Raw genomic sequence first — 24,881 nt, 5'->3', positions numbered from 1 at the left:
CGGTCTCCTTCTGAGGCCGCGCCGACACCACCACGTGGCCCTCTGGGGCGAAGCCAAGAAGAAGACGCCCTCTCGGCGGTCCAACCGGACCCGCCGTTCGTTCCCTCCTGTTCCGGAACCCGACCAGCAGCAGCAGCCAAGACAGCGACGCAACAAGCCGGCCACCGAGCATCAGGATCCCCACGATAAAACGCATGCATGCAAGTTACGTACACAAATACACATTAAAACAAATCCCCCCGTCTTTCCCTTAATTTATTACCCCTAAAAGTTCTTAAAATTATTGAAAGTCTTAAAATCTAAATAAAAGTTAAAATGTGGTCTCAATCAAGCTGTGTTTGTCCTATTTATTTAAAATCCTAAATATTAGTCTTTGGTTAAAAATTAGTGTGGTTCACGTGAGTATGAAAGGTTTGTCTTTGTGTGAGAAATCTCCTGGTAGATACGTGTGCCGCCCTATGGAGCAATCCCCCTAAGGGACTCCATGTGCTCGTCTTATATTTAACCCCAGAATAGTTAATTACTATCAGCTTTTGCAAATTACTGTCAAAAATTGATTTTTTTTAAACCTTAAGAGCGAGTCCACGAACAGGGCATACCCCTTTGTATGGGACGTCGTTTACTTCTAACTTACGTGAAATTGTCCAAGGATTCCGGATATGACAAAATTGAGCATGAGCATGAGAGACCACCCATGGTTGTCCTTCTCCGTTGCTGAACAGGACCGTAATATCCTATCAATACAACCGACCATACGCTTGAACGATCTAATGGTGTTTCCCTTATTAACAGCATGTATGAATGCGCTGAGAAGATAAAACATCAAGATCATTAAAACTAGATCTGGAGCAAATAGGTAACAGTCGTTGGCCACCAACGGCGCCCGCCATGTCAGTTTGTAGATCTCGGGGGATTGGGACGGGAATGTTAGTTAGCACAGGTTGCTACAAAGGGTGGGTTCTATACGATATCCACACCCCCACGTGTGCCGGAAAACTACTTCTACTTGGGATTTTGTTAGTGGGTAAGGGTAATGGCCAGGATTCAACATAGAGGATGATGATGCGACCCAATAATCAATAAATTTTGTTTAATGGTGTGATGTATTATGCATTCTCAAGGCAAACAGTCGGAGTATGCGGATGAGACTATTCCCGATTATTTGGTGTTGAGTTTAGCATAAATGATTCAATCTTAGACAGCCGGCTGTGGAAAGATAAAACCAACTAAAATGCGAAAACGCGAAACCGCCCGGACCGAAATACACACACAATCGGGGGGACAACAAAGACGGCAACGGCATCGAAAATCCTGCGAGATGACCGCGACGCGCACCGTTCAAATTCTCCAAAGCAACTGTCAACATCGCGAAATCGTCCGGGTCGAAATACACACACAATCGGGGGGAAACAAAGACGGAAACGGCAACGAAAATCCGGCGTGTTGATCGCGACGCGCAACGTTCAAATTCACCAAAGCAACTCGATTCCGGATATGACAAAATTGAGACCAAAAAGTGCCGCTATGGCGGCCTACAGGGCAAAAACTAACCTTGTAAAACAGTGTTTCTCAACCGGTGAGGAATTCCTCCCGGGGGGGGGGGAATTTGACCATTCTAGGGGGGAATGAGGATTCAAGAGAAATTCAATGTCTTTAAACGTATTTGCAAAAAAAAAAACATAAATCATTATTTCACGATTCTATGCAACTATCAGTTTCTTTGATTAGCTAAAAAGACATTAGTTTTATCCTAAAATTCAATTTTAAAGTGTTGTTTGACATTTATTGGAACAATTCAAAATGATTTTTTCAATATTTCTCAGGCATTTGTATTTTTTATTTTTTTGGAGACGTTCTTTTAGAGTTTTTAATTTTTTAATTTTTTTGAGAATACTATTTATAAAAATTGCTGTGAATTTTTGCAACCTTCAAGCTTAAATTTTTTTTTTTTTTCAAGTAATATTTTTGAAAGTTTTTGTCTAATTCCAAACACTCTAAGCATTTTTATCATTATTTTTTTAATGGATCAGAGTATTAGCAGAACACTAAATTGCATATTAAACAAGAGTAGTTTAGTTAAAATAATCAGAAACAAATTTATTAGAACTGTCACTAGATATTTTTTGTCAGATTTATTGAATCAAATATGAGCAGTTAAAGACAAAATATCAAAAATAAAAACTTCTGTGACTTTTAATTCATTCAAATAAATTTAAAAAAAAATGTACTAATCTTTAGAAATCTTTAAGTGAAATTTGCGTTCTTATAAAAATGGACAGCAAATGTAAATCACAGCGCATTTAAAAAATAAAACCTGCGTTGTCTGTTCTTTAGTTTATTTAGTAGTTTACGCATCAATTTGTTATGATAATTGCGATCATTTTGCAAACATCTAAAATTTGTGATTATATTTGTGCATTGAAACCAATAACTTCAAAATAAAGTGGGGAAGGAGGGGGGGGGAATGAAGTTCTTGCAAATCATCCAAGGGGGGAATGGAACACAAAAGGTTGAGAAACACTGTTGTAAAATGTTTGTTATAGAAAAATCGAAAAACTATGAGAAAAACTGCGATTAGCCAAAAAGTTAATACCTTAGGCTTATAGTCCATGAAATTCCCTAACTTTTTACCTTTAGGAGTATGGGTGTTGTAGGCTGTTGCAAAAAGATATTAAGGTTTTAAAAAAATCCATGTTTAACAGTAATTTGCAAAAGCTATGAGAAAAAATCAAACCAATCCTGGATGTCTATGGCACAATTTGAAGTGCTTAAAAAGACCTTTCGAATGCATTTAAGAGAGTTGGAATTGATGAAGTTTTACGGAAATGCGAGCCCGTTTTACCCCATTTCCCTTTGTCGTAGAGGGCTCATATTTGGAATGAGTTCATCTCATGTATAGAAAAACAAACGCTGAATGTTTCATCCAAATCAGAGCACCTCGATACGACCTCTAGAACAAACCGACCCATTATAAATACTGCCTCTTAAGTATCTAATTCTAAAGTTTTCTCAGGATTCCATATTTAAAAAAAACTCTAAAATTTAAACTTTGCAATATAGGTAACAAATGACGCAACATTTTGCAAAGATTTTCATTACCATTAGTGTTTTAAGTGTAATTCCACAAGTTTTTGGAAATCAAACGATGCAAAATTTTGTATTTTATGTTTTTACTTGAATTTTTGAAATGATTATAAAAAGTTGCGGTATTTTGCTAAAAATGTAGTATTGTAAATGTATTGAATATTCATATACAATTTTGCGTCAGTTGAATTCAAATTTTGTTTTATTTTAAATAAAAAAACCATATTTTGTGTAAATTTTATTTTCATGTTTATGCATTTTTCAGAAAAAAAATCGAGTGTATTAAAATTTAATATACAATTTTTCGTTGTTTGATACCCATATTGCAAAAAAAAAAAATTTTGAGCATTTAGGGATTCCACGTCAGACCAGCAGAATCCAGATCAAAAGTGCTTCGATTTTGGCTTAAATATGGCATGGTTGGAAATTATTAGACCTTTATGTTTTGTTTGGTGATAAGAGTGAACCTATCCGAAATAACGAGTTTCGCAAAAAAAAAACACATTTAAAAAAAATTCATATCCTCGTAACGGCTGAACCAATTTTAGCTCGCTACGTATCAACACAAAGGTAATTGGTTGGGCTTTTAATGAACAATACTAAGATTTTTTTAAAGCATTGCTGAATACACTTGCCGGTCAAATGAAAACTTTTGTTGATGATTCGGAGGTCTACAGACCAAAGAGTTTACTGCTGAGAATATTGTTTTAGGATTTTTCGGGATGTTTTACGTAGCGTTTAAAATGGTGAAAATACATCAACAGGATTCTGAGGTATGATTTTTCAAAACAAAAAATATATCGGAGTTCGGTACATACATTCATCATGAAGCACCATGCGTCTCCAGCAAAATGTACTGAGATTTCATTTGGATGGAGAATCATGGTACTTTTAAGTTCTAACACTATGAAATTCATGTTTGATGTTCTCTTTTCAATCAGTTTTTAGTGAATTCACCTGGAATCAAGAAGGTTTTCCCGATACTTACCGTAAACATTGAGTGCTATACTATACGCCCCGGAGTTGTCGCACGACTCGGAGGGCTCTAAAAATGTGGTTTCACACAGATATGTATCTTCGTCGGCGATTTCCACGCTCTTAAACACGAGCCGGCTGCTCTGCGCCTTGTGGTCCAGCGAGACCCGGTCGTTGAAGCTGCCCTCGACCTTGGCGACCTCGCCGTCACCGGAGACGACCGCGATGCGATCGGTGCCCTTGAACCACTTGAGCGAGTGCAGCTCGCCGCACGTCGCAATGTCGATCGGGCATGTCAGCTCTACCTTTTCGCTCCTCAGCACTGATACCGTCTCATCTGGAAGTGGGGGAAAACAGAGGAAAATTGATTAAAGAGTGAGTCATGCAAAGTCGTTACTTTTTTAAGCTTCTTTGGGAAATGCATTTCAGCAGTAAATTTTGCCTACTGCGATTCAGAAAACGAGAGAGAGAGAACGAGGGGGGAAAAGCTCCTTTTCAAGTGTTTGTACAATTCTTTCATAAACCACTTTTATGCAAGCTCGCGCTCGCTGAACGAGCTTTTTTCTACGGCTGTGCACGTGCACAAAAATACACTCGCACAAATTGAATGAATGCACTCTCAACAGCATTAATCGTGCGAATATCGATGATTTCGTGTGTTTTTTTGCTGCCCATTCAAATGACTCGCAAATAGGTCAAAATGAAATGTGAGTCGACCGTGCACCGTCCTCGACACAAACACACACACATACATGCACAAAATGCAAGTCCCAATCGAAGCAATCGCGAATGATTTATCGGTCTGCTTCGATCGGGGTGGTTCGAGTCCTTGATCCGCGCCACACCAACACTAGCCTAGATTTGGACGCAAGGACGAGAAACGTCAAATTGGCCACGTGAACGATTGCACCTTGGGGGACAATCCTTCAAGGCTTCAATTACACACAAACACTCACACACACCATCGTAGCAAGCCGCGGGCAATGTGCGATAATCAGGAGAGCTCAGTTTCATTAAACATTTAAATTACTGAGAGTAGGGGGAAAAATTACTGCCCCTCGCTCCAGGGTGACACACGCATACACAGGAAAAAGGGGCATCCTTTTTATCCCTCGGTACATTTTTTATTTTTTTTTATTTTTTCCCCTCCCAGCCTGAAGAGAGGTAAGCATTAAAAGCACTCTGCCCCGTGTGCTTTTATGGCTTTTGAAAGTAATTCACCGCGCCGCGACCGAGCTGTCATTTGTTGAATTTTCAGAGCTTTTCAAATGTGCTGAAAAGAGAGGGAGATGGGGGAAGGGTCGGATCGCAGCAACCTGCGGGGTACCACTTGGACCAAAAATGATAAAATTTTACGCTTGCATTCACACACACACAACCTCACCGAGCGTAGTGTGCCATGGCGAACTTGTTCATCTTCTTCTTCGTTGTCACCTTTCTCCTCTTGTGTGAGAGTGTCGGGTGCTTTATGCGCCACCATTTGCGGTGCACTTCTGGGGTGTGGAGCTTTCATAGGTGGGGTGTGTGAAGGGGAGGTTCATCTCGTTCCCGACGTAGCAAAACGCAGCTGGCCATGGCCTCGCGTGCACGAGTTGGGTTGCGACAAAGAAAACTGTGTCAATTAGCAGAATAAGTGTGCTTTTTATTTTGTTTTCCAAGGGAGAAGGTGTTTTGCTCCGGCTTAAAGCTCACAATTGGTCAAGTGTTTTTATGGTTGTTTTTTCTTCTATTTAATCCGTGGTGTAAAATTTTGCAGCAGCCTAAGCATTTTTTTCATTCAGGAAAAAAAAATACTGTCCTCTTGACTGTCCTAGAAAGTGAGCTAAAGAGAAAGTTTGCAAAAATATTCCTTTAAAACATCATCACACTCTTTAGAAATATTTCTGCTTTTCATTAGAAAAAGTATATTCATAAATAGATACTACACATTCAAAAACAGGTGTGCAAGTTTACGCCTTGGCTCAAGTGTTTTTTTTATTTTAATATTCAAGAAAATGTTTACACATTTCAAGAAGGTAGCCAGAAGTGGTTATTCTCAAGAGTAAATGAGCTAATTGAAACGTCACCTTGCTGTTATTATATGCTGTTATGTCATTTATCTAGATTTTTTTTTCTAATAATTGAAAAGTTTAGAATACTAATGGATTATAGAAATTAATTTTAAACAGTTTTCATTAAGGTTTCTAACCCTGGGTATAACATTTCAAAGTTTTTGAAGACACAAAGTTCTTCAATAATTCTCGACGACTCTCGTAGTCCAGGGTGGACACCACATTTCATCTTCCAAATTACTGGATTTTCCAGTCTCCTTCCAAGATCAAATGGATTTTTAGTAGAATTTTGTTCACATCTATTTACAATGTGTTCTTTTAATCTGACAATGTGTTCTAGTTTCAAAATATTTTTATCTTCAATATTTTTATTTCTCAAGGTTGAACTAGTTGTACTGCCGCTCTAATCTAGTCCGTCTCATGTGTAGAAAGTGGGTGCTGAGATTTAGCCCAGAAAATGTTTCACCATTTTTTAAATTTCTTATCAACAATTTATCGATATATTTGTAAACAATTATTTCAAAATTAGTCCAATAAATATCTTAAACATAAATTTGTTTCAATATCATATAAATAAAGGCAAGTCCGGGGCAATTTCTTCTCGGTGGAATAGAACTCATTTTATGGAATAATAGCCGTATTGGTATGTAGTTTTTTTTATTGTTCCTTGAAGAAACTGATGAAAATTCATCATTTTCTGATGTAATATTTCACATATTTTTGACACAAAATCTGTCACCATTTCCTGATGAATATTACCATCTTTTTTTGCTATGTATTGATATAAAGAAATGTCTTTAAAATTACATTTGATCAATTGAAATCTGTCTTCATACATTTTTTGTAAGAAATTGGGATAAAAAATTTCCCCGTAACATCAATTACGGACGGCTATTTTACATGGCATTGACTCATCAAATGACCAGAAAATAATGTTATAAAATTATCAATAATTTTACACTAAAGTTTTAATGAAAGTGAACCAGCATATTGCATGCATATTTGACCGATTATTTCAGTCAGATTAAACAGGCGACAAATTTCATTTTTTGTCGTTATCCGTTTAACTGGGCCTACATTAATTTTTGTTTACTCATTCTACTCAAAAAGTAACAAAACTAGTGAACCCGGAAAAACAGAACCAAAAAAATTATTCACCAAAAAATTAAAAAATAGCAAGACAATTTGTAAGATTTTTTATCTGAATTATCTTGGATTTAAAATGTGGAAGAAAATCACTATAATATTTATATTTCATAATATCATTTAATACCGTCACCAGGTTTGTAATCGGGTCACACAAATTTAAGCATTTTTGTATGATCCAATCTCATATCATGATTTTTAATTTTTTTTCGCCATTCTGACTTTTTTTAATGTTTTGATATACTCCCTAACGAAATTGATGCATGTATTAATATTTTTGTCGTGGTCGTTATTTGACCTTCAAATATAAACGCGCATCAAAATTGATTAAGGTTTGTTCAAAGTAATTACCAAAAGCATATATACCTCACTTCAAGCACACAAGTCTTCTCAACAACAGAGACAATTTCGTTACACCAGCAAGAGACATCATGTTAACTTGCATGACTTGTTTCATTCAGCATAAAAAAAAGAGAAGAAAAAAGTAGCAGGCGCTGAACTGAGAAATAACATATGCCACCGCCGCCAAACAGATTGCTTTGATCAGCAAGTGGAAGCCGGAGCAGATTTCGGCGTCACGTCGACGCTGTATGCGTGTGACATCAAATGTCAGTGCCACCTTCGATTCGCCGCGGAATTGCCCTGCTTGTGGTTTGCTGCTGGCGTGAAAATTCAATCAATCTTGGGCGAGACCCCTCCACTCCCCCTTTCGTTTTCATTGAGTCAAGTTGAAAAAGTTCATTTATCAAAGTTTATTTTTCACAAGTACGGCAATAACTATGAATAATGCAATTAAATAAAGCGCTGAATGGCGTGTGCAACCTCGGTTCTCGCGAAAGCAACTTTGTATGGCGCACAAACCCCACAGACTAATTATGCTTAATGAAGGCACCTGCTTTTCTCTGGAATCCTTTTTCGCCAGCTGCAGCAGCAGCAGTCATAATACTGCGCGGCAGAGAGCCACTAAATATCCTGCTTTACGAGGGGTTATAAAATTACCCAGAATTTACTCCGAAGGCGACCGGGAGCACTGACTCTCGACTCGAGTCGAGAGTGAGATGAATGAATTCAAATGCTGCCACTTTTTTTCTGCAGAAGTCCCTTTCGGAGTTCATTTCGGATTTCGCCTTCCGGACGAGTTTCACTGACACACTTACACAAATGTATAGTACGCCTTTTCCGGACGCTTTTCCCCCCTTCCAGGTAAACCCTCTCATCGTCCTTGTTATTTGTAAGAAATTTATGCTAGTCTAATTTTCTCCCACCACGTAACTCGTTCAAAGTATGGGCGCGCGCAATTCATTCACCTCATTGGGCACAGAATGTTGTGAATGTTTGTGCACGTTGGTGTGTGTGTTTGTGTGAGGCGCCACTCATCATCCACCTCAAACACATCTTGAGGCGTGTGCTTCTTGTTTTTGCACACGAGGACGAGGAATGGCCTCTTCAGGGGTTGTCGTACATTTCCCTTCCGCCCCCTCGAAACGACCCCAGGACCGTCGAGGACGAGGAAACCAACGAACGGATGTCGAGTTTATCATGATTGCATAAACCTAGGCGGAAACACTCGAAAACCAGCAAACGTACAAACACACACACGTACTCCACGGGAAAAAGGTGTACAGCTGGTTGCCTACCTTGCGGGAGCAGGAAGGAGGAAAGGAAGAAAAAATTACACAATCTCCTGAATCGTATGCAAGCCAGTGAGCCGTGTAAACGCGCATAAAGTTGGAGGATATCGTTGAGGGGTGGGTTTGTACGGAAAGTTGCTGTAATCTTTGTTTGTATTTTCTTGGAAATTCATCATCTCTTTAAATTTACTTTGTGCGTCATCTTTAAAAAAAATTAACAACAGAGTTATTCTCCAAAATTTGGCAAATAATTTCTAGATTTTTTATTTCAAATTGGATGAAACTTTGCTCATGTATTTTTATTTAAAAAATATTTTAAATTGAACAATATTGTGAGCACGTAAATATTTGAAAATCTGTATCTTTAGAATGGATTTTTTGATAATTAGGACTTTTCAGAAATAGAAACAGGGGGAAACCCCGATGTTTAAATTTTTAGTTATCACTGAATGTTTAACTACCAAAATAAGTTTTTTTATTGTTTTTATATATGTTTCAGGTGACATAAAACTTAAAGGCATATTTTGCGATAAATTTGTAAAATATTAATTTTTGAAACAAAATTTGTTTTTGAAGAAAGCTGAATACTCAAAATTTGCAAACAAAAATTACGTTACACATTTTTTATAAAGCGCGCCGTTTTCAAACGCAGAGAAAATTTTCTATAATTTTTCTTTTTAGAAATTGTAGATCAGACTGTTGGTTGCTGAGAAACGGCCTCTTAAAGTTTAAATTCTGTGAAAAATGAGTTTTTTCGGTGTCATCCAATTAACCATCTTTTGTAACTAACTCGAAAACTATTGGTTTGAATTTCAAAGTTAGAAGTGCAACTTTCGTTAAATTTTCAAAATAAATGTTTTAAATAATCGTGATTTACGACATATTTCATCATATTGAACGTTCGAAAATATAAAATTAAAAATCATACAATTTTTTCTTTTCTTTTCTATCATTGATATTTTCTACCAAACAATGCACTTCAACCAGAGCATTTCGCACCTAGATTTTTGACATTAAAGTTTTATTTAACTATTCATTTTGAATGACTGTGGAGTAAGTGTCGGAGTTGGAGCCAGATTTGGAGCTGGAGTCGGTGGATTTGTTTTATTTTTTTTATTTTTGGATCCGTCGGAGTAAGCAAATTCTGAAAATATTCAGCAGTCGAAGTTAAAGTGGGATTTGGCAAATGCTGCACAAATTATTCTGGGAATTGTTGTACGTGTCCGATTTGGTGAATACGGTCTTTTTGGTGGGCTGGATTTGGAGCTGGAGTAGAAAATTTTAAAGAAGTTGGAGTCGAAATCGCTTAATTTCCAAAAGCCGAGGTTTTTAGTTGCTGCCAAATCGATCCCTCCGCAATCCTGCTATTATTTTCGAGGATTGAACTCCACTTTTTTATGTTTTTTGCTAAATTATTTTGAAATAAATTTGCATTTTTTTAGATGATTTTTTTAATCATGTCAGGTTTTTAAAATAAACATTGAGAAAAAATATTTTAATATGCATTTTATTTTGAAAATATTCATAATCCAAATTGATAAACACATTCTTATTTTCAAAATCACTTCAACTACAGCAATCACTATTTTCAGTTTATTTCCCTCGACACTGACCAAAGTCAAGTGGGGGATCAAGAAAATCAAAATTTTTAATTTAAAATTTCAAGCCATGCAGCATTTTAATGAAAATAGTGTTTTAAAATGATTTTTCACCAGAAGTTTTGAAATCATTAGTTTTCAAAAATAAAAAAATCTTTTTGCAGTACTACAGTACAGTAACTGTACATTGTAAATTTAACACAAACGAGCTCAAACATGTTAGATATGATTATCGACGCAGAAAAGTGTAAATTATTTTTAAAAAATGTTTTTGAACCCTGATTTTTAAGACTCATTTTGAAGGGGTAAGACATCAACAATGCCTCACCTATTAAGCTTCACATTTTACCATGATTCGATTTCAATCCTTAGGCAACATCAAAAATCAAACTTAAATACACGTTTTTCTAGAAACGACATTTCTCAAACTCAAAGAGTCATGGAGAAGATATTGTTGATCTATGGTAAAACCAAAAAGAATTATTAAAACAATTTCAAACTGTCAGGTATGGATGTAATTTAATTCAAGACTAACATTTCAAAAGGTCCAAAAATTCAATTTTACACCCTTTTGAAATGTTAATCTTGATTTAAAATTGAAAAAAATTGAAAATATTGTTTTTGCAATTCCGTCGTGAAACTACTTACTTTTCCTGTCATTCTTGAACGACGAAATAGCCTACTTTTCTGTACCAAAAATAACAGAATCGAATAGCAACACTTTTCAAAATAAATGCTGAAAAGTTCTACTTTTCAGCACTGAAATGGGTGCTGAAAAGTTGAACTTTTCAGCACTTGTTTCGAAAAGTAACACTTTTCAACATTTTTCTTGATTTAAACGATTTATTGAAAAAATACATGAAAATTTGACTTAAAATTTCACTCAATAGGTGTTTTTCGAAATTTCAAAAAATGTTGTATGGAACTCGTGGCAAAACCTGATTTTTTCAGCACTCGTCGTATTTATCCAACTCGGTGAACCTCGTTGGATAAATGTACGACTCGTGCTGAAAAAATCCTCTTTTTGCAACTTGTTGCATAAACTACTATTTCGAAAAGATCGGAAAATTTCACGAATGTTTCATATTTTAACATTGTAAATCGGACCATTAGTTGCTGAGATATCGACTTTAGAAAATGGTGGATTGTTTGGGTGGAACTTAGAAAACATAAATTTTTCTGCTTTTTAAACCTTTGCATGGCAATATCTCAGCAACTAAGGGTCGTATCAACAAATTTCAAAAAAGCAAAATATAGAAAAATTTCTCAGCTTTTCAAAAATATTTTTTTCAAAGGTGGGCGAACATGTGCACTAGTTTAAAAAAATTAAAAACTGCTACTATTTTCAAAAAAGTTACCTAAAAATGGCTATAACTTGAAAACGGTGCACTTTATCAAAATTTCACTAGAGTACTTTTTGATTGCAAATTTTATTTTCTATTAAGTTAAGTTAAAAAATTTTGCGTCCGATATTTAGATTTTTTGAAAAAAAATCAATATTGATTCAAAAATTCATAACTCGGTCAAAGATTTTTTTTACAACCTGGAAATTTCTGAAAAGTTGGCATTTTATGTCCTCTTAAACTTATCAAAAAATAAAAAATAGCGGTTTTTTGCAAATCAAGTTTTACTGACAGTGAAGTGAAGTTAAATTAAAAATCACCAATTTTTTTACCGTGAATCATTTTTTTCCAGTGTAGTCCTTATCCATATCTACAACTTTGCCGAAGACACCAAATCGATCAAAAAATTCCTTCAAAAGATACAGATTTTTGAATTTTCAAACATCATTTTTGTATGGACAGCTGCCAAATTTGTATGGAAAATTATATGGACAAACTAATGATGCAAAATGGCTTCTTTGAGCATACCGAAAGCCTTTTAAAAGTTTCAGCTGGATTAAAAAAATAAATAAAAAAATACCGATTTCTAGAGAATTGCTCATTTTGATGCCTCTGTGCTGTCTTATACTAACTAGATAGGAAAACCAGCAAGCTTAGTACAAGAGAACACAGAGGAATCGATTGTTAAATACATGAATTGACTTGATAATTAAAGTATCAATTCCTACTCGGCCATCCACACAGTTCTGTAAATTTACAGAACTGTGCTTTCCAACTGCCAAACCCGTTTCAACAATTTTCAGAAAAGAAAACGAAAATTACTCAATTACCATCAATCGCCAAAAAAGAGGGGAATGCTAACGAGTAGTAAGTTATGCAAATATTTTTCACCACGAATAAACAATTACAAAATTAATGTGAAGGATCAATGCAACACAAAATGAATATGCATGACGGCCAGCCAGCGCGAGCTTTATTTAAACTGCATAATTTTCGGTTGATTTCCGAAAACGATGCAAAAAGGGGCGGGATAAAAAAGCAATTCATTCCTCGAATTATTTCGCTCTGGTATCGCCACCACCACGTTCTCTCAATTTGATCGGAAAACCCAATCGAAATTCTACCCTTGCCCACAGAGTCGGACACACACAGATATGCAACCACGAAATGTTTGCACCACCACTCTCCTCTACCACTAGTCCCGTAGCGTGTAGCATTCCGACCCCAAACCCCTCCCTCCCCTTCTTTTGTCATTGTTGTTATTGCAACCCCACAAGCACACACGTGCGCGGGATGCAGGTAAATGTGCTCGAAGCACGTTTCATCTCCAGAATTCGAGCTGTTGTTTTTTTTTATCATGCTGCAGCATGGGGTTCCACCCACACACCGTATGCTGCCAATGGCCGGAGGCACTCCAAAAAGCATCATCAGAGAAATTGCGAGGCGAAAGCAAAAAAACGAGAATATATCATCTTACCCCCGGTATTCCCCTTCTAATGACATTGCACCAGGGGAAATAAGTTTGAGGGGGGTTGGGATGAAATGGAGAAGGTTGAAAGGGGGGATGATCCCCATCCCGGGAGAAAGCAAGCCAGTGGCCAAGAAGACTTCCACGGCCAAGGCGAAAAAAAAGAAACGCCAAGAAAGAAAAAAGGATCCTTTCTCCAAGTTTGAGAGCGCCAACAAGAACCAACACCACGCTCTGTTTGGATAGGACTTTCCATTTCATGCGCAAACAGATCCTTTTTTCCCATTTCTCTCGCTGATAGTTTATTCAATTAGGAGACATGCAGCGGAGGGTACACGCAAACAAATGGACCCCTCACAAACTCACTCACGCAAGCTTTTTAGAGAAAGCTTCACGTTTTTTTTTTCGCTCCCTTCTGCGCTATCTCATCTCAAAAGGATTAACCCAGTAGGCGATGGTGGTGGATGGCGTGTCAAAGGGGGAAAAAATGCGGGAAAAGGAGGAAAAGGAAAAGCGCGGCAAGCTATTTGCATCGCGTGGTGGCGAGGGCTTGGAGAAAAGTCTGCGCCACAATGACGACGACGGCTGGGTCGTAGCAGGCGCTGGGAAAAATCACATGCAATGTGGGTGAGCGCGGCTAGGGATGGTTGAAGTTCATCAAGAAAGTTTGGTTTGTTCAGTTAATTGAGCGCGTAATGGAAGAGTTACTGGGATTTTAATTAATTTTTAGATAAATATTGAAATATGTCACATTCGTTTAACTATGTAAATTATCCATTTATCAGTTTGACAAGATATTGCATCAAATATTAACAATATGACCTAAGTAGTAGATATTTTCCCGCCGAATCAGAACAATCAAAGTTTGCTCAAAAAGATAACAATATTAATAAGGAAAAAGAAAACAAATTTGTAAACACAGAGAGATGGACTTTGTTCATCGAAAAACATTCAATTTTGGATCTTTAAACAGCGTTGGAGAAAATATTTTTTATTGATTTAAAACTAAAGTATTAGGTTTGTTTGTATCCCCTCAGCAACATAGCAAGATTTACTTTTACTTTGTATTGTTTTGTATTGTGAATTTTTGAATATTGAGCATCGCCCCCTGAAAACCAGAAATTGATTTTATTTGTATTCTTTTTAAATTCCCTAAAACTTTTTGGAGCCTTCTATATGACCAAGACACCATGTTGTGTCATTGATTCCACAAAAAAATGGTAAGATGTTAAAAATGGTAAATTCGAAAATCTGTATCTTTGGAAGGAATTTTCTGATCGGCTTGATGTACACGACAAAGTTCGGCAGGACTAATACGAAAAAAATAAATTCAAGGAGTTTTATTTTTAGCTGATTTTTTGATTAAATTTTCTCAAAAAAAATCAATTACAAAAAATCAGATTTCTTAATTTTATTTTTTAATGTGTTCCAGGGAACGAAAACCCACAATTTTCGAGCCATGTTCTTTAAAACAAATCTTGGAAAACAAGTGGAACTGTAGCTCATTTTTGAACTACAGTTTTCAATATTTGCAATCGAAAAGTACTCTACAGAAATTTTATAAAGTGCACCGTTTCCTAATTTTTTTTCAAAAAGTTCAGAACATTTCATATAAACCTCTGATTTCTGACAGCGAACAGGAACAGGGAAATCGGAGTTTTCACTCTACCAGCCCCCCATTTTATAATGTAAATGTCTTAGCAAATAATAGTTCAAATTTCACTATCAAAAATCAAAAATTTACGAAATTTTCTTCCTTGATTATAAAAATATTTTAAAATCAGCCGATTTCGTAGAGAATTGAAACATAACGATAAATGGTATACTCGCTGTATTTTTTAATGTAAAATATTTCATCACATTTTGTTGCGACTAAAATGCTAAGGGTTCAAGTAGGTTCAAGGTCTGGTACATTTCACCGAAATTCGTTTAGCCGAATGAATATTTGGCCGAAGAACGTTTCGCCGATGGACGTTTCGCCAAAAAGACACTTTGCCGAAAATTGATATTTTGTTCTAAAAATCATAGGGAAGGTTTTATATTTATTTTCGGCTAAATATAACTTTAGTATCTTATTTTTGCCAAAATAAATAAAAATTACTAAAACTTAATAAATAAAATTAATGCCAATTTGACATCGATGCAAAAAACATGAATTTTCAAATTAAAAGTCTTTCAAAATGTTTATTTTTAAGCTGCAATTTTTTTAAAGGAACTGCTCATGCTAGACAAATGCAAAAACAATCAAAAATGAATTCAAAAACCATCTTTTTCAATTATTCTCAGCACTGTGCATATTCTAAAGAGATTGCAAAAACTAAAAGCTTAAATTTATAAACAAATCCTTGTTGTTTTCAAAGAACAACTTTTGTTCGAAAAAAGACAAAAACTCATTTAATTTTTGAAAAACATAGAAATTATTATTATTAATTTAAATAGTTTCCAAATTTTAAACCTGGCGCATGTTATAAAGCTCATTGGAATGTTTTTTTTTTTTAAACCAATGTATCTTCATAGAACTCATCAACTTCTTAAAGAATTCAAAAACCAACAGTTTTTTTCATGAACTATTTTCAAAAAACTGGCCATTTTTAAAATATTGCAAAAAACCAGCCATGCATAAACCCATCTTTTAAATAATAATCAAAAGAACTGGTAATGTTCGAAATAATGCAAAAAACTACAGATTTGTTTGCAATTCCGTCGTGAAACTACTTACTTTTCCTGTCATTCTCGAACGACGAAAAAGCCTACTTTTCTGTACCAAAAATAACTGAATCGAACAGTAACACATTTCAAAATAAATGTTGAAAAGTTGAAATGTATGCTGAAAAGTTTGACTTTTCACCAATTGTTCAGAAACATTTTTTTATTTAATCGATTAATTGACAAAATATATGAACATTTGACTTATAATTCCATTCAAAGGGTGTTTTTCGGATTTGCAAAAAATATTGTAGCACGATTCGTACATGCATTAACTACTATTTGAAAGCCCAATTTACTTTCAAAGAATTGGTAATGTTGAAAAGAATAATGCAAAAACTCTAAAAAAAATTTATAAAATCACCTTTTAAAATAGCACAAAGAACTGGTTATTTTTGAAAGAATGTAAAAACAACTAGAAATTATTTTAAAAAAAACGGCGTACCGACGTATAGAAATGTCACGTACCCCATTGTATACCGATATATCAATCAAATATAAGACAAATTAAATTCAAATATATACTTGTTTAATATACATACATTTTGCCACCAGTTTTTCGGGAAAATTAGAAAATGCAAAATTTTTAAACGAAATTTGTGTTGGTAAAATTAGTATCCCACTTGTTGTAAGGACACTTGTAAAAAACGTAATAACACGCGACTTTGGAAAGGGACTTTATGTAAATATTGTTCGTCAAATTGGAATACAAAATACTCATAAAATTAGAAGTCTTTCGACGTAATAATTATTACAAGGGTTGGTCATGCATAAATGTAGCATTAAAACATCTACAAATGTGTAAACATATCTAACTGTAAGTTGAAAATTGTAATGCCAGATAAAACTTCGCATCCCCACATTGCCTTCAAACTTCACCCGAGCCTACTTGGACCAGAGTTGACAGCTCAGCCAACAACCGGCAAGCCGACGGGGGTGGCGATGACAAAAGCTTCACAAGAACGGAAAAAATAAATCGAAAGCGACATTCTTTCCAGGAAGCTTTCCTGCTCCCTTCCCTTGTTGGGGCTCAACTGTGTGACTATGTGTGTGTACGTGCTGTCAGTCGCGGCCTACTCTAATCGAATTCGGTATCACTTAATAAGGGGTGTTTGGATTGAATCATGAGCCTCCCCTCAAGGGCGAACGAACACAAAAAAAACGGTGAAGGTAACCCCTCCCGGATCGAATCTAGCGCCCCGCGGAAGGTTGCGGTGATGATGGGGTTGGTTGTTTTTTTTTCGCTCCACTTTTTTCGCGAGATTCTTGCAAGTGCCCGCGGGGGGAGTCTTCGCGCGTGGGAAAAGTGGCGGATGCAATCCGATTAGTGGGATTATTCTTAATTGGCCTTTTAGCAAAGTTGCAAGTGGGGGAAGCTTTTTTTTAACGCTAGAGCTGCTTTTAACTCCAACCTTTTTTTTATTGACTGGCGGTCTCGGAACTTCGGAACGAAGCCATCCAGGCAGAATGAAATCACTTTGGACTTTAGTACCCTCTCGGTTCCCCGCGTTGAGCGGTCATTAGAAACCCCCCTTTTTCTGGGAGCGCTAAAATTAAAAACCCTCTTAAGATTCCGGAGCGAAGATGCCCGCCGGGGCGCATCTTCATCGAAGCAATCCACGATCGGCATGCTTGGATCAATCGCACTAATGAGACACGGAGCTCATCGTTCGCACGGATTAGCTCCAATTCTGCAAATGGAGGTATTTGGTGAAGTATGTCGGATGATTCGCCTCAATTGCTTCATTTTTCAAGCGCTCGGAATTACCCCAATTCTTGGAAGGTTGCGCTCCTTAAAATGCTGGGACATGGTGTCGTTTTGTGGAAAATCTGGGGGAATTTTATTTGACCTGTAAAAGTCTGAGAATTATGAATGTGATTAATCTTGATCTTTTTTTTTTAAATCAATAAAAAGTTATTATACTATTTTCGATAATAAAATTTCATGCTACAAAACATGGAATTTGAATGAAAAATAGGCAATCAGTTTGCTTAGTTTTTAATTGATATAAATCATATAAAATTAAGTTCAAAATTGAAATTTGAGTCGACACCATGCTAGTAGTAGGGGGTGGTAGAGACTCGAAGCAAACATGGAATCATGCAGTGAATTTTGAATAGACCCCCGGCAAAAGCTGACAGAATTCACCACCCCCACCCTCTTTGCTCCCTGACTCCACCCATGCCCCAAAAAACCGGATTATGAATGCATGCAGCGCGAACATTTTCATATTATAATTTATAATTGCACGTGTTTGGAGACGTGTACATGACGGCGTTCCACGAGTTCCCAGGTGTTCCGGTATTTCGGGGGGAACAAGTTTCAAGGGAAGAAGAGCAGGGGGCAGCTAGCTAGTTTGCATGGCGAAACGGATGCTTCTTGTCGGAGGATTAAGTACAAGTTGGGGGCTGCAAACATGTCACTGCAAAAATGAATGGGGAGTGAGAGGACCAGGGGGTGAGCTTTGCTTTGTGATGGGATGCTGTGTTATTACTTTTTATTTTCTTCTGGGAGAAGAAAACAATGCATGAATGGTAAGAAATTTAATTAAACGTTCATCAAAAAGTTTTTGAGTTTAACTTTGATGGATACAAGGTGAAGTTTTATTGTTTGCAATTTTATTATCCCAATAAATTAGTTCAAACACAACACCCCATTATTCTAATTGAAATAACCTTTTTGACACTTAAAGCGTAGAAGACATTTCAGTATTGAGTGCCATATAGAAATTATTTCAAATCCCAACTAAAATTCAATAGTTATCATTATTGAGAGGGACAAGCCTGATGTATTTCCAACAGAGCAAAATTTCAACATTTCAATGCAAAACTGTTGAAAAATTCATAATAGACTAATACTGTTAGTTTGCAATCATTAGATTTCAAAAAATCTCAGATTTTTGTCATCTCAGATTTTTGTCAGTTTTGACAGTCAAATATTTTTGCGTGAAAAACTATTCGTGGTTCTGTTTTCAAGTTTTAGGGGACTAGAAAAGGCCCTTTTTACGATTGAGTTTAAGATGTTAGCAATTATGTTTTGGAAAAAAAAAAGATTCTTGAAAAAAAATCTAAAAAATACATTGAAATTGTGAAGATACAAAACAAATATTTAATAGAAAATGGGCTTTCACATTTTTTGATTAAGTGCACCGTTTTCAACCCATCGATATTTAGGGTAAAGTTGTTCATACAATTTTATATTTTTGAAAATTTCAAAATATGTGCAAAACATATTTTTGAAACGAACTTCATGAACAAAGTTGCATTGATTTAAACAAAAAATACAAAAAAAAAAATCTAGGGAGCTACTTACGGGGCAAAGTTTTAGATAATTTCTGCTCACTTTCAAATAAAATTTCCGTCTCGGGAAAATAATCCCGGAAATTCCCAGGAGTTGAGCATGAGCATGAGCATGGTTAACTGCCAATGAGCTGCTACTCCGTTATTGACAGATCAGCTGAAGTTAAACAATGAATCAAAAATGATCAGTGGGAGCCAACCATCCGTTCACTGTTTAACCTCTGAAGATCCCTACTTTATTAGTTAATACCGGCGCCCTCCCAAGAAGCTTGCAGTTCAACGAAAGGGAGGAATGTTAGTCCGATAGTTGAAGTTGCAGACTCATCAAGCACATAGATTTTCGCTACAGTCATGCCTCGGTTTAGCACCGCATATGGGGGATGCAAAACAGAGGCGTGCATAACCGAGGCACAGAGCTTATGGAATTTTGGCTATATGGGAGACATTGGCTTTAATCGTAGGAAAAATCATGCAAACATCAAAAAATTATAGTGTTTTGGAATCGGAATGATGTCAAATATCCATTAAAATTATTATTTCATGAAAGTTTTCACAAAAATACGTAGTTTTCCTGTATTTCGAAAATGCATTTTTTTTTCTCTAAAGAAACCAAAAATATATTGTTATTGCAATATGGGTATTAAATGATCAGGTTTTTTTTTCATTCATTTCACATTTTGGATGTAATAACAACAATTTTAGAAAATACTCAAAATTTTCACAAAACTACGTATTTTCAAAAAAAAATACTCAAAATTTCCGTTTGAACAATGGGGGTATCAAACGATTTTTCCATACATTTCGAATGTAATAACAATATTTATTGAAAATACTCAAAATTTTAACAAACCTACGTATTTTCGAAAAAAAATACTCAAAATTTCCGTTTTTACAATGCGGGTTTCAAACGATCGGGATTTTTTCATACATTTCAAAAGTTTTAAAAAAAATGAAAATACTAAAAATTTTAACAAAACTACGTATTTTTGAAAAAAAAAATGATTTGAATATATGATACCCATATTGTAAAAACTGAAATTTTGAGAAGTTTTTCAAAAATACGTAGTTTTGTGAAAGTAGTGAGTATTTTCAAAAAATGTTGTTATTGCATTAGAAATGTATGAAAAAATCCCGATCGTTTGATACCCACATTGTGAACACGAAAATTTTGAGTATTTTTTTCGAAAATACATAGTTTTGTGAAAATTGTGAGTATTTTCAAAAAAAATTGTTATTACATTCGAAATGTATGAAAAAATCCCGATCGTTTGATACTCACATTGTAAAAACGGAAATTTTGAGTATTTTTTTTCGAAAATACGTAGTTTTGTGAAAATTTTGAGTATTTTCTAAAAAAGTTGTTATTACAGTCGAAATGTATGAAAAAATCCCGATCGTTTAATACCCATATTGTAAAAATTGAAATTTTGAGTATTTTTTCAAAAAAACGTAGTTTTGTGAAAATTTGGAGTATTTTCTTAAAAATGTTGTTATAACATCCGAAATGTATGAAAAAATCTGATCATTTGATACCCATATTGCAATAACAATATATTTTTGGATTCTTTAGAGAAAAAAAATGCATTTTCAAAATACAGGAAAAATACGTATTTTTGTGAAAATTTTCATGAAATAATAATTAAAAATTATAATTTAATGGATAACTGACATCATCCCGATTCCAAAACACTATAATTTTTTGACGTTTGCTTGATTTTTCATACGATTAAAGCCAATATCTCCCATATAGCCAAAAACCCATAAGCTCTGTACTTCAGTTAAGCACTGGGCCGTGCTTAACCGAGGCAGCTGAACGGTGCAAAACCGGGGCAGTGCAAAACCGAGGCGTGCAAAACCGAGGCATGACTGTATATACTTGTTGATACCGCTTGAGACCGTTGAATCCACAGCATCTCCTTCAAGCATCACGTGATTAATATTTTTTTGGGTTAGTAGGATAAGGTATTGGCTTTTCGATGCCTTCCGAGCTACGGCGCTATGGGGAGGACTTTCATAACAGACCTGTCGGCGAGCCTTCCGAGCAACGGTGCTATGGGAAGGTCTTTCTGGTTAGCACACAAAATCACTCACACACAGTTATTTTGCTCCACTATTAACTCGACGATCCAAATTGTCAGAGCGTCTTTCGATCATTATATAGAAATGGCTTTTTCACCGCAAAAAAAAATAAACCTCGAAAAATTTTAACACAATCCACCCGACGAAGTGCCTTCCGATCAACGATGATATAGGAAGGGCTTTGAAAATCACAAAACAATAAATTAATACACACACAATTCACGACCAAAGGCACACAAAAAAAAAATCACTTTTCACTCCGAATATTTTTTACACCACCTTTACAAATAATGCACTCACCCCATACAAATAGCGATACAAAAGCACACACAAAAAATTTATCTGAATAATCACGACTTCGCGTCCCCACTTCCAGCGCACCAATCAATCCCGGAAATTCCCAGGAGTTCCCTAAAAAGCAGTTCCCATATCCTGGGAAATATATATTTTTTTCCGTCTCCCTGGAAATACATGATTTTTCCCGAAATTCAAGTATAATATTTAGACAAAAAAATGGCCGAAAAAAATTAAATTAAATAAAAACTTTATTTGATTAAATTTAATTATTTTTCAACTAACCAGCCCTTGCTTATTTTTTAGGTCAACAGAAAGGTGTAACATCGGAAACTGATGAATTTACTCGAGGTTCACATTTTCACACATTTTTTTAGGTTAAATTACTCTAAAAAGAGGAAATATTCAACCAAACAAATTTTCAACCATCCAAAATTAAACTTTTTTTCTGTGAAAAATGTTTATAAGTTTAATTCATTTTATGAAAAGAGCGCGAAACTTTTTTGTTCAAGCAATTTTATGACTGTAAATCATGGACTAATTTCACGCAATGTCCAGATACTTTAAAACAAAACTAGGTATGTTTTCTCAGCAAAAAAAAAAACCGGAAAAAAAATTCTTAGAGTTGCATGATTTCTTCAAAAGCAATCAAGCAAGTCTTGACCATTAAAATTGCTGCTCGGTACAATTTTGTTGCGAAATAGTAATCAAACCCAGGATTAGAAAAAATCCAATAAATTTAATTTGTTCAGATACACCCGTCGTTTTGAAAAATACCCAATTTCCGGGATTTTCATATTTTGCGAAATTGAACGCTATACTTTAACGTTATGATTTTAGATATTATTATATAAGTTTTAATGTACAAAAGAATTTTAATATTTTTGTTAAAGTAAATCCTTTTTGCAAAAAAAAAAAAAAAGAAATCATATCTGAATATTTGAAGTTCAATTCTAACAGAAAAATATAGGCCAGAAAAAGGTCAGAGGTAATAATAGAATGTGAGTAGGAATAGGAAAGGAATAGGAAAGGAATAGGAAAGGAACAGGAAAGGAATAGGAAAGGAATAGGAAAGGAATAGGAAAGGAATAGGAAAGGAATAGGAAAGGAATAGGAAAGGAATAGGAAAGGAATAGGAAAGGAATAGGAAAGGAATAGGAAAGGAATAGGAAAGGAATAGGAAAGGAATAGGAAAGGAATAGGAAAGGAATAGGAAAGGAATAGGAAAGGAATAGGAAAGGAATAGGAAAGGAATAGGAAAGGAATAGGAAAGGAATAGGAAAGGAATAGGAAAGGAATAGGAAAGGAATAGGAAAGGAATAGGAAAGGAATAGGAAAGGAATACAAGGAATAGCAAAGGAATAGGAAAGGAATAGGAAAGGAATAGGAAAGGAATAGGAAAGGAATAGGAAAGGAATAGGAAAGGAATAGGAAAGGAATAGGAAAGGAATAGGAAAGGAATAGGAAAGGAATAGGAAAGGAATAGGAAAGGAATAGGAAAGGAATAGGAAAGGAATAGGAAAGGAATAGGAAAGGAATAGGAAAGGAATAGGAAAGGAATAGGAAAGGAATAGGAAAGGAATAGGAAAGGAATAGGAAAGGAATAGGAAAGGAATAGGAAAGGAATAGGAAAGGAATAGGAAAGGAATAGGAAAGGAATAGGAAAGGAATAGGAAAGGAATAGGAAAGGAATAGGAAAGGAATAGGAAAGGAATAGGAAAGGAATAGGAAAGGAATAGGAAAGGAATAGGAAAGGAAACTGCATAAGCACCAGTTAAATTCAATTAACGATTTGATCCAACCACTCAGAGTATCGTTTTCAAAATGGCTCTCTTGAAACCAAAACCATCAAATTGTTTCATAAATGATAAGCTTGATTGGGCTAATCACACTAATCTACTTTTCACTCTACGGGGCCTGTTCAATTTTAATCTGTTTTCATTTGAAGAGCCTGTAACGTCAGCTCAGGAGCCCGCAATACAGAGCGTTGTTGCCTTATGCATTCCCCTTGTGAAAACTGGAGAATCCGGGTTCGCTCGTTTGGATATTCCGACGTTTGCTTTTGACAAACATCCGCTCTCCTTCCGGCCGGAAGAGAACGACTCTTGTACAGATGATGGCTGCACACAAAGCTTTTTGCGGAATAATAGTCCTCTCCTCCTCGTTGGTTTGGGCAGGCCGGGATGGCCTGGCCTGGTCAAAGCCCTAAAGCGCCGAACAATGGCCAACTAGTGCCATTAAGCAACTGGACTCTTGCCTTTCTCTCTCTCTCTCATCGTACACTTGTAAATTCGATTAATTTGCGAACAACTGAACGAAACTCGAGTCAGAAATCAGTGAAGGAAGCACTGAACCAGCAATAACAGCATCCATTCATCTTGTGCCATTCTTCTTCGACTTCGTCTTCTCTGGGTGAAGTTGCACCAGCAAACCACCCCCGAAAAGAAAGGGCACAAAATTACATGCGAATCTCGCAGCCAATTACATTACTGGGAGTTGGAACGAACGAAAAACTCAACTCTAGCTCAGAACGAACGAACCAACTTTCAATCAGAAACCACGTCGAAAGTCGGTCACTGCAGGCAAAGTTGGTGGGAAATTTTCCCAAAGAGTTATTCTGCGGGTTCACCCCCAAAAGAAAGCAAGTTTTGAAATCGAAGGGTGCAGAAAAACTTTCCCACGACAACCGCATCGCATTAATCTGCTGGGGGGATTAGTCATCCTCGTCGAACGTCGTCGAAGCACACTCGTCGTAATCAGTGATTTGAGGGAAAATTGGAACCTCAAAGTAGAATTTCTTCTGCAGTGGTTGGCGGGTGGGGAAGTTAATCTTACAAACCTAAAGAAAGAATCAAGAATTGCAAAACGAGCACTTCCTTCCTTTCTGTTGGCGCCTTTTGGCGTTTGGTCCTTGTCCATCCAATATAATATCTATTTTTGCTCTTTATTTATCTCCGGACACAAAGCTCTCATCACTTTGATGAAAGAAAGCGACCAAAAAGGAAAGGAAAAGCAGCAAAAAAAAGCTCTTGTTTGAAATGATGTTCGTCTGCTTCATTTCATTTCATTTCGACTCGTTTCATCACAATCTCGTTCATCGGATATATCTCCAGTATCTATCACACCCCTGGTGACGTTTAGAGGAAAAGTTGGGGGGAAAGAGAGGGGAGTTCAAGATCGACGGAACGTAGGCAGCAAAGGTTAGA

The 24,881-nt window shown here is 35.9% G+C and overlaps 1 protein-coding gene across 3 annotated transcripts in view; it reads right to left on the bottom strand.

Annotated features, from left to right (window-relative positions):
- The window catches only part of LOC120423811 (hemicentin-1), a 161,446-nt gene that overhangs the window by 49,784 nt on the left and 86,781 nt on the right, over positions 1-24,881 (bottom strand). For all 3 annotated transcript variants that reach the window (XM_052708971.1, XM_052708972.1, XM_052708973.1), the window contains exon 3: positions 4,073-4,396. In XM_052708971.1, the coding sequence (XP_052564931.1) occupies positions 4,073-4,396 (324 nt within the window). The remainder of the gene's footprint in view (positions 1-4,072; positions 4,397-24,881) is intronic.

This window comes from Culex pipiens, chromosome 2 (genome assembly GCF_016801865.2).
Source record: "Culex pipiens pallens isolate TS chromosome 2, TS_CPP_V2, whole genome shotgun sequence".
NCBI classification, from domain to species: Eukaryota; Metazoa; Arthropoda; class Insecta; order Diptera; family Culicidae; genus Culex; species Culex pipiens.
The sequence above is the reverse complement of the archived record's forward strand: the minus strand, read 5'-3'. Positions and strand labels throughout refer to the sequence as shown.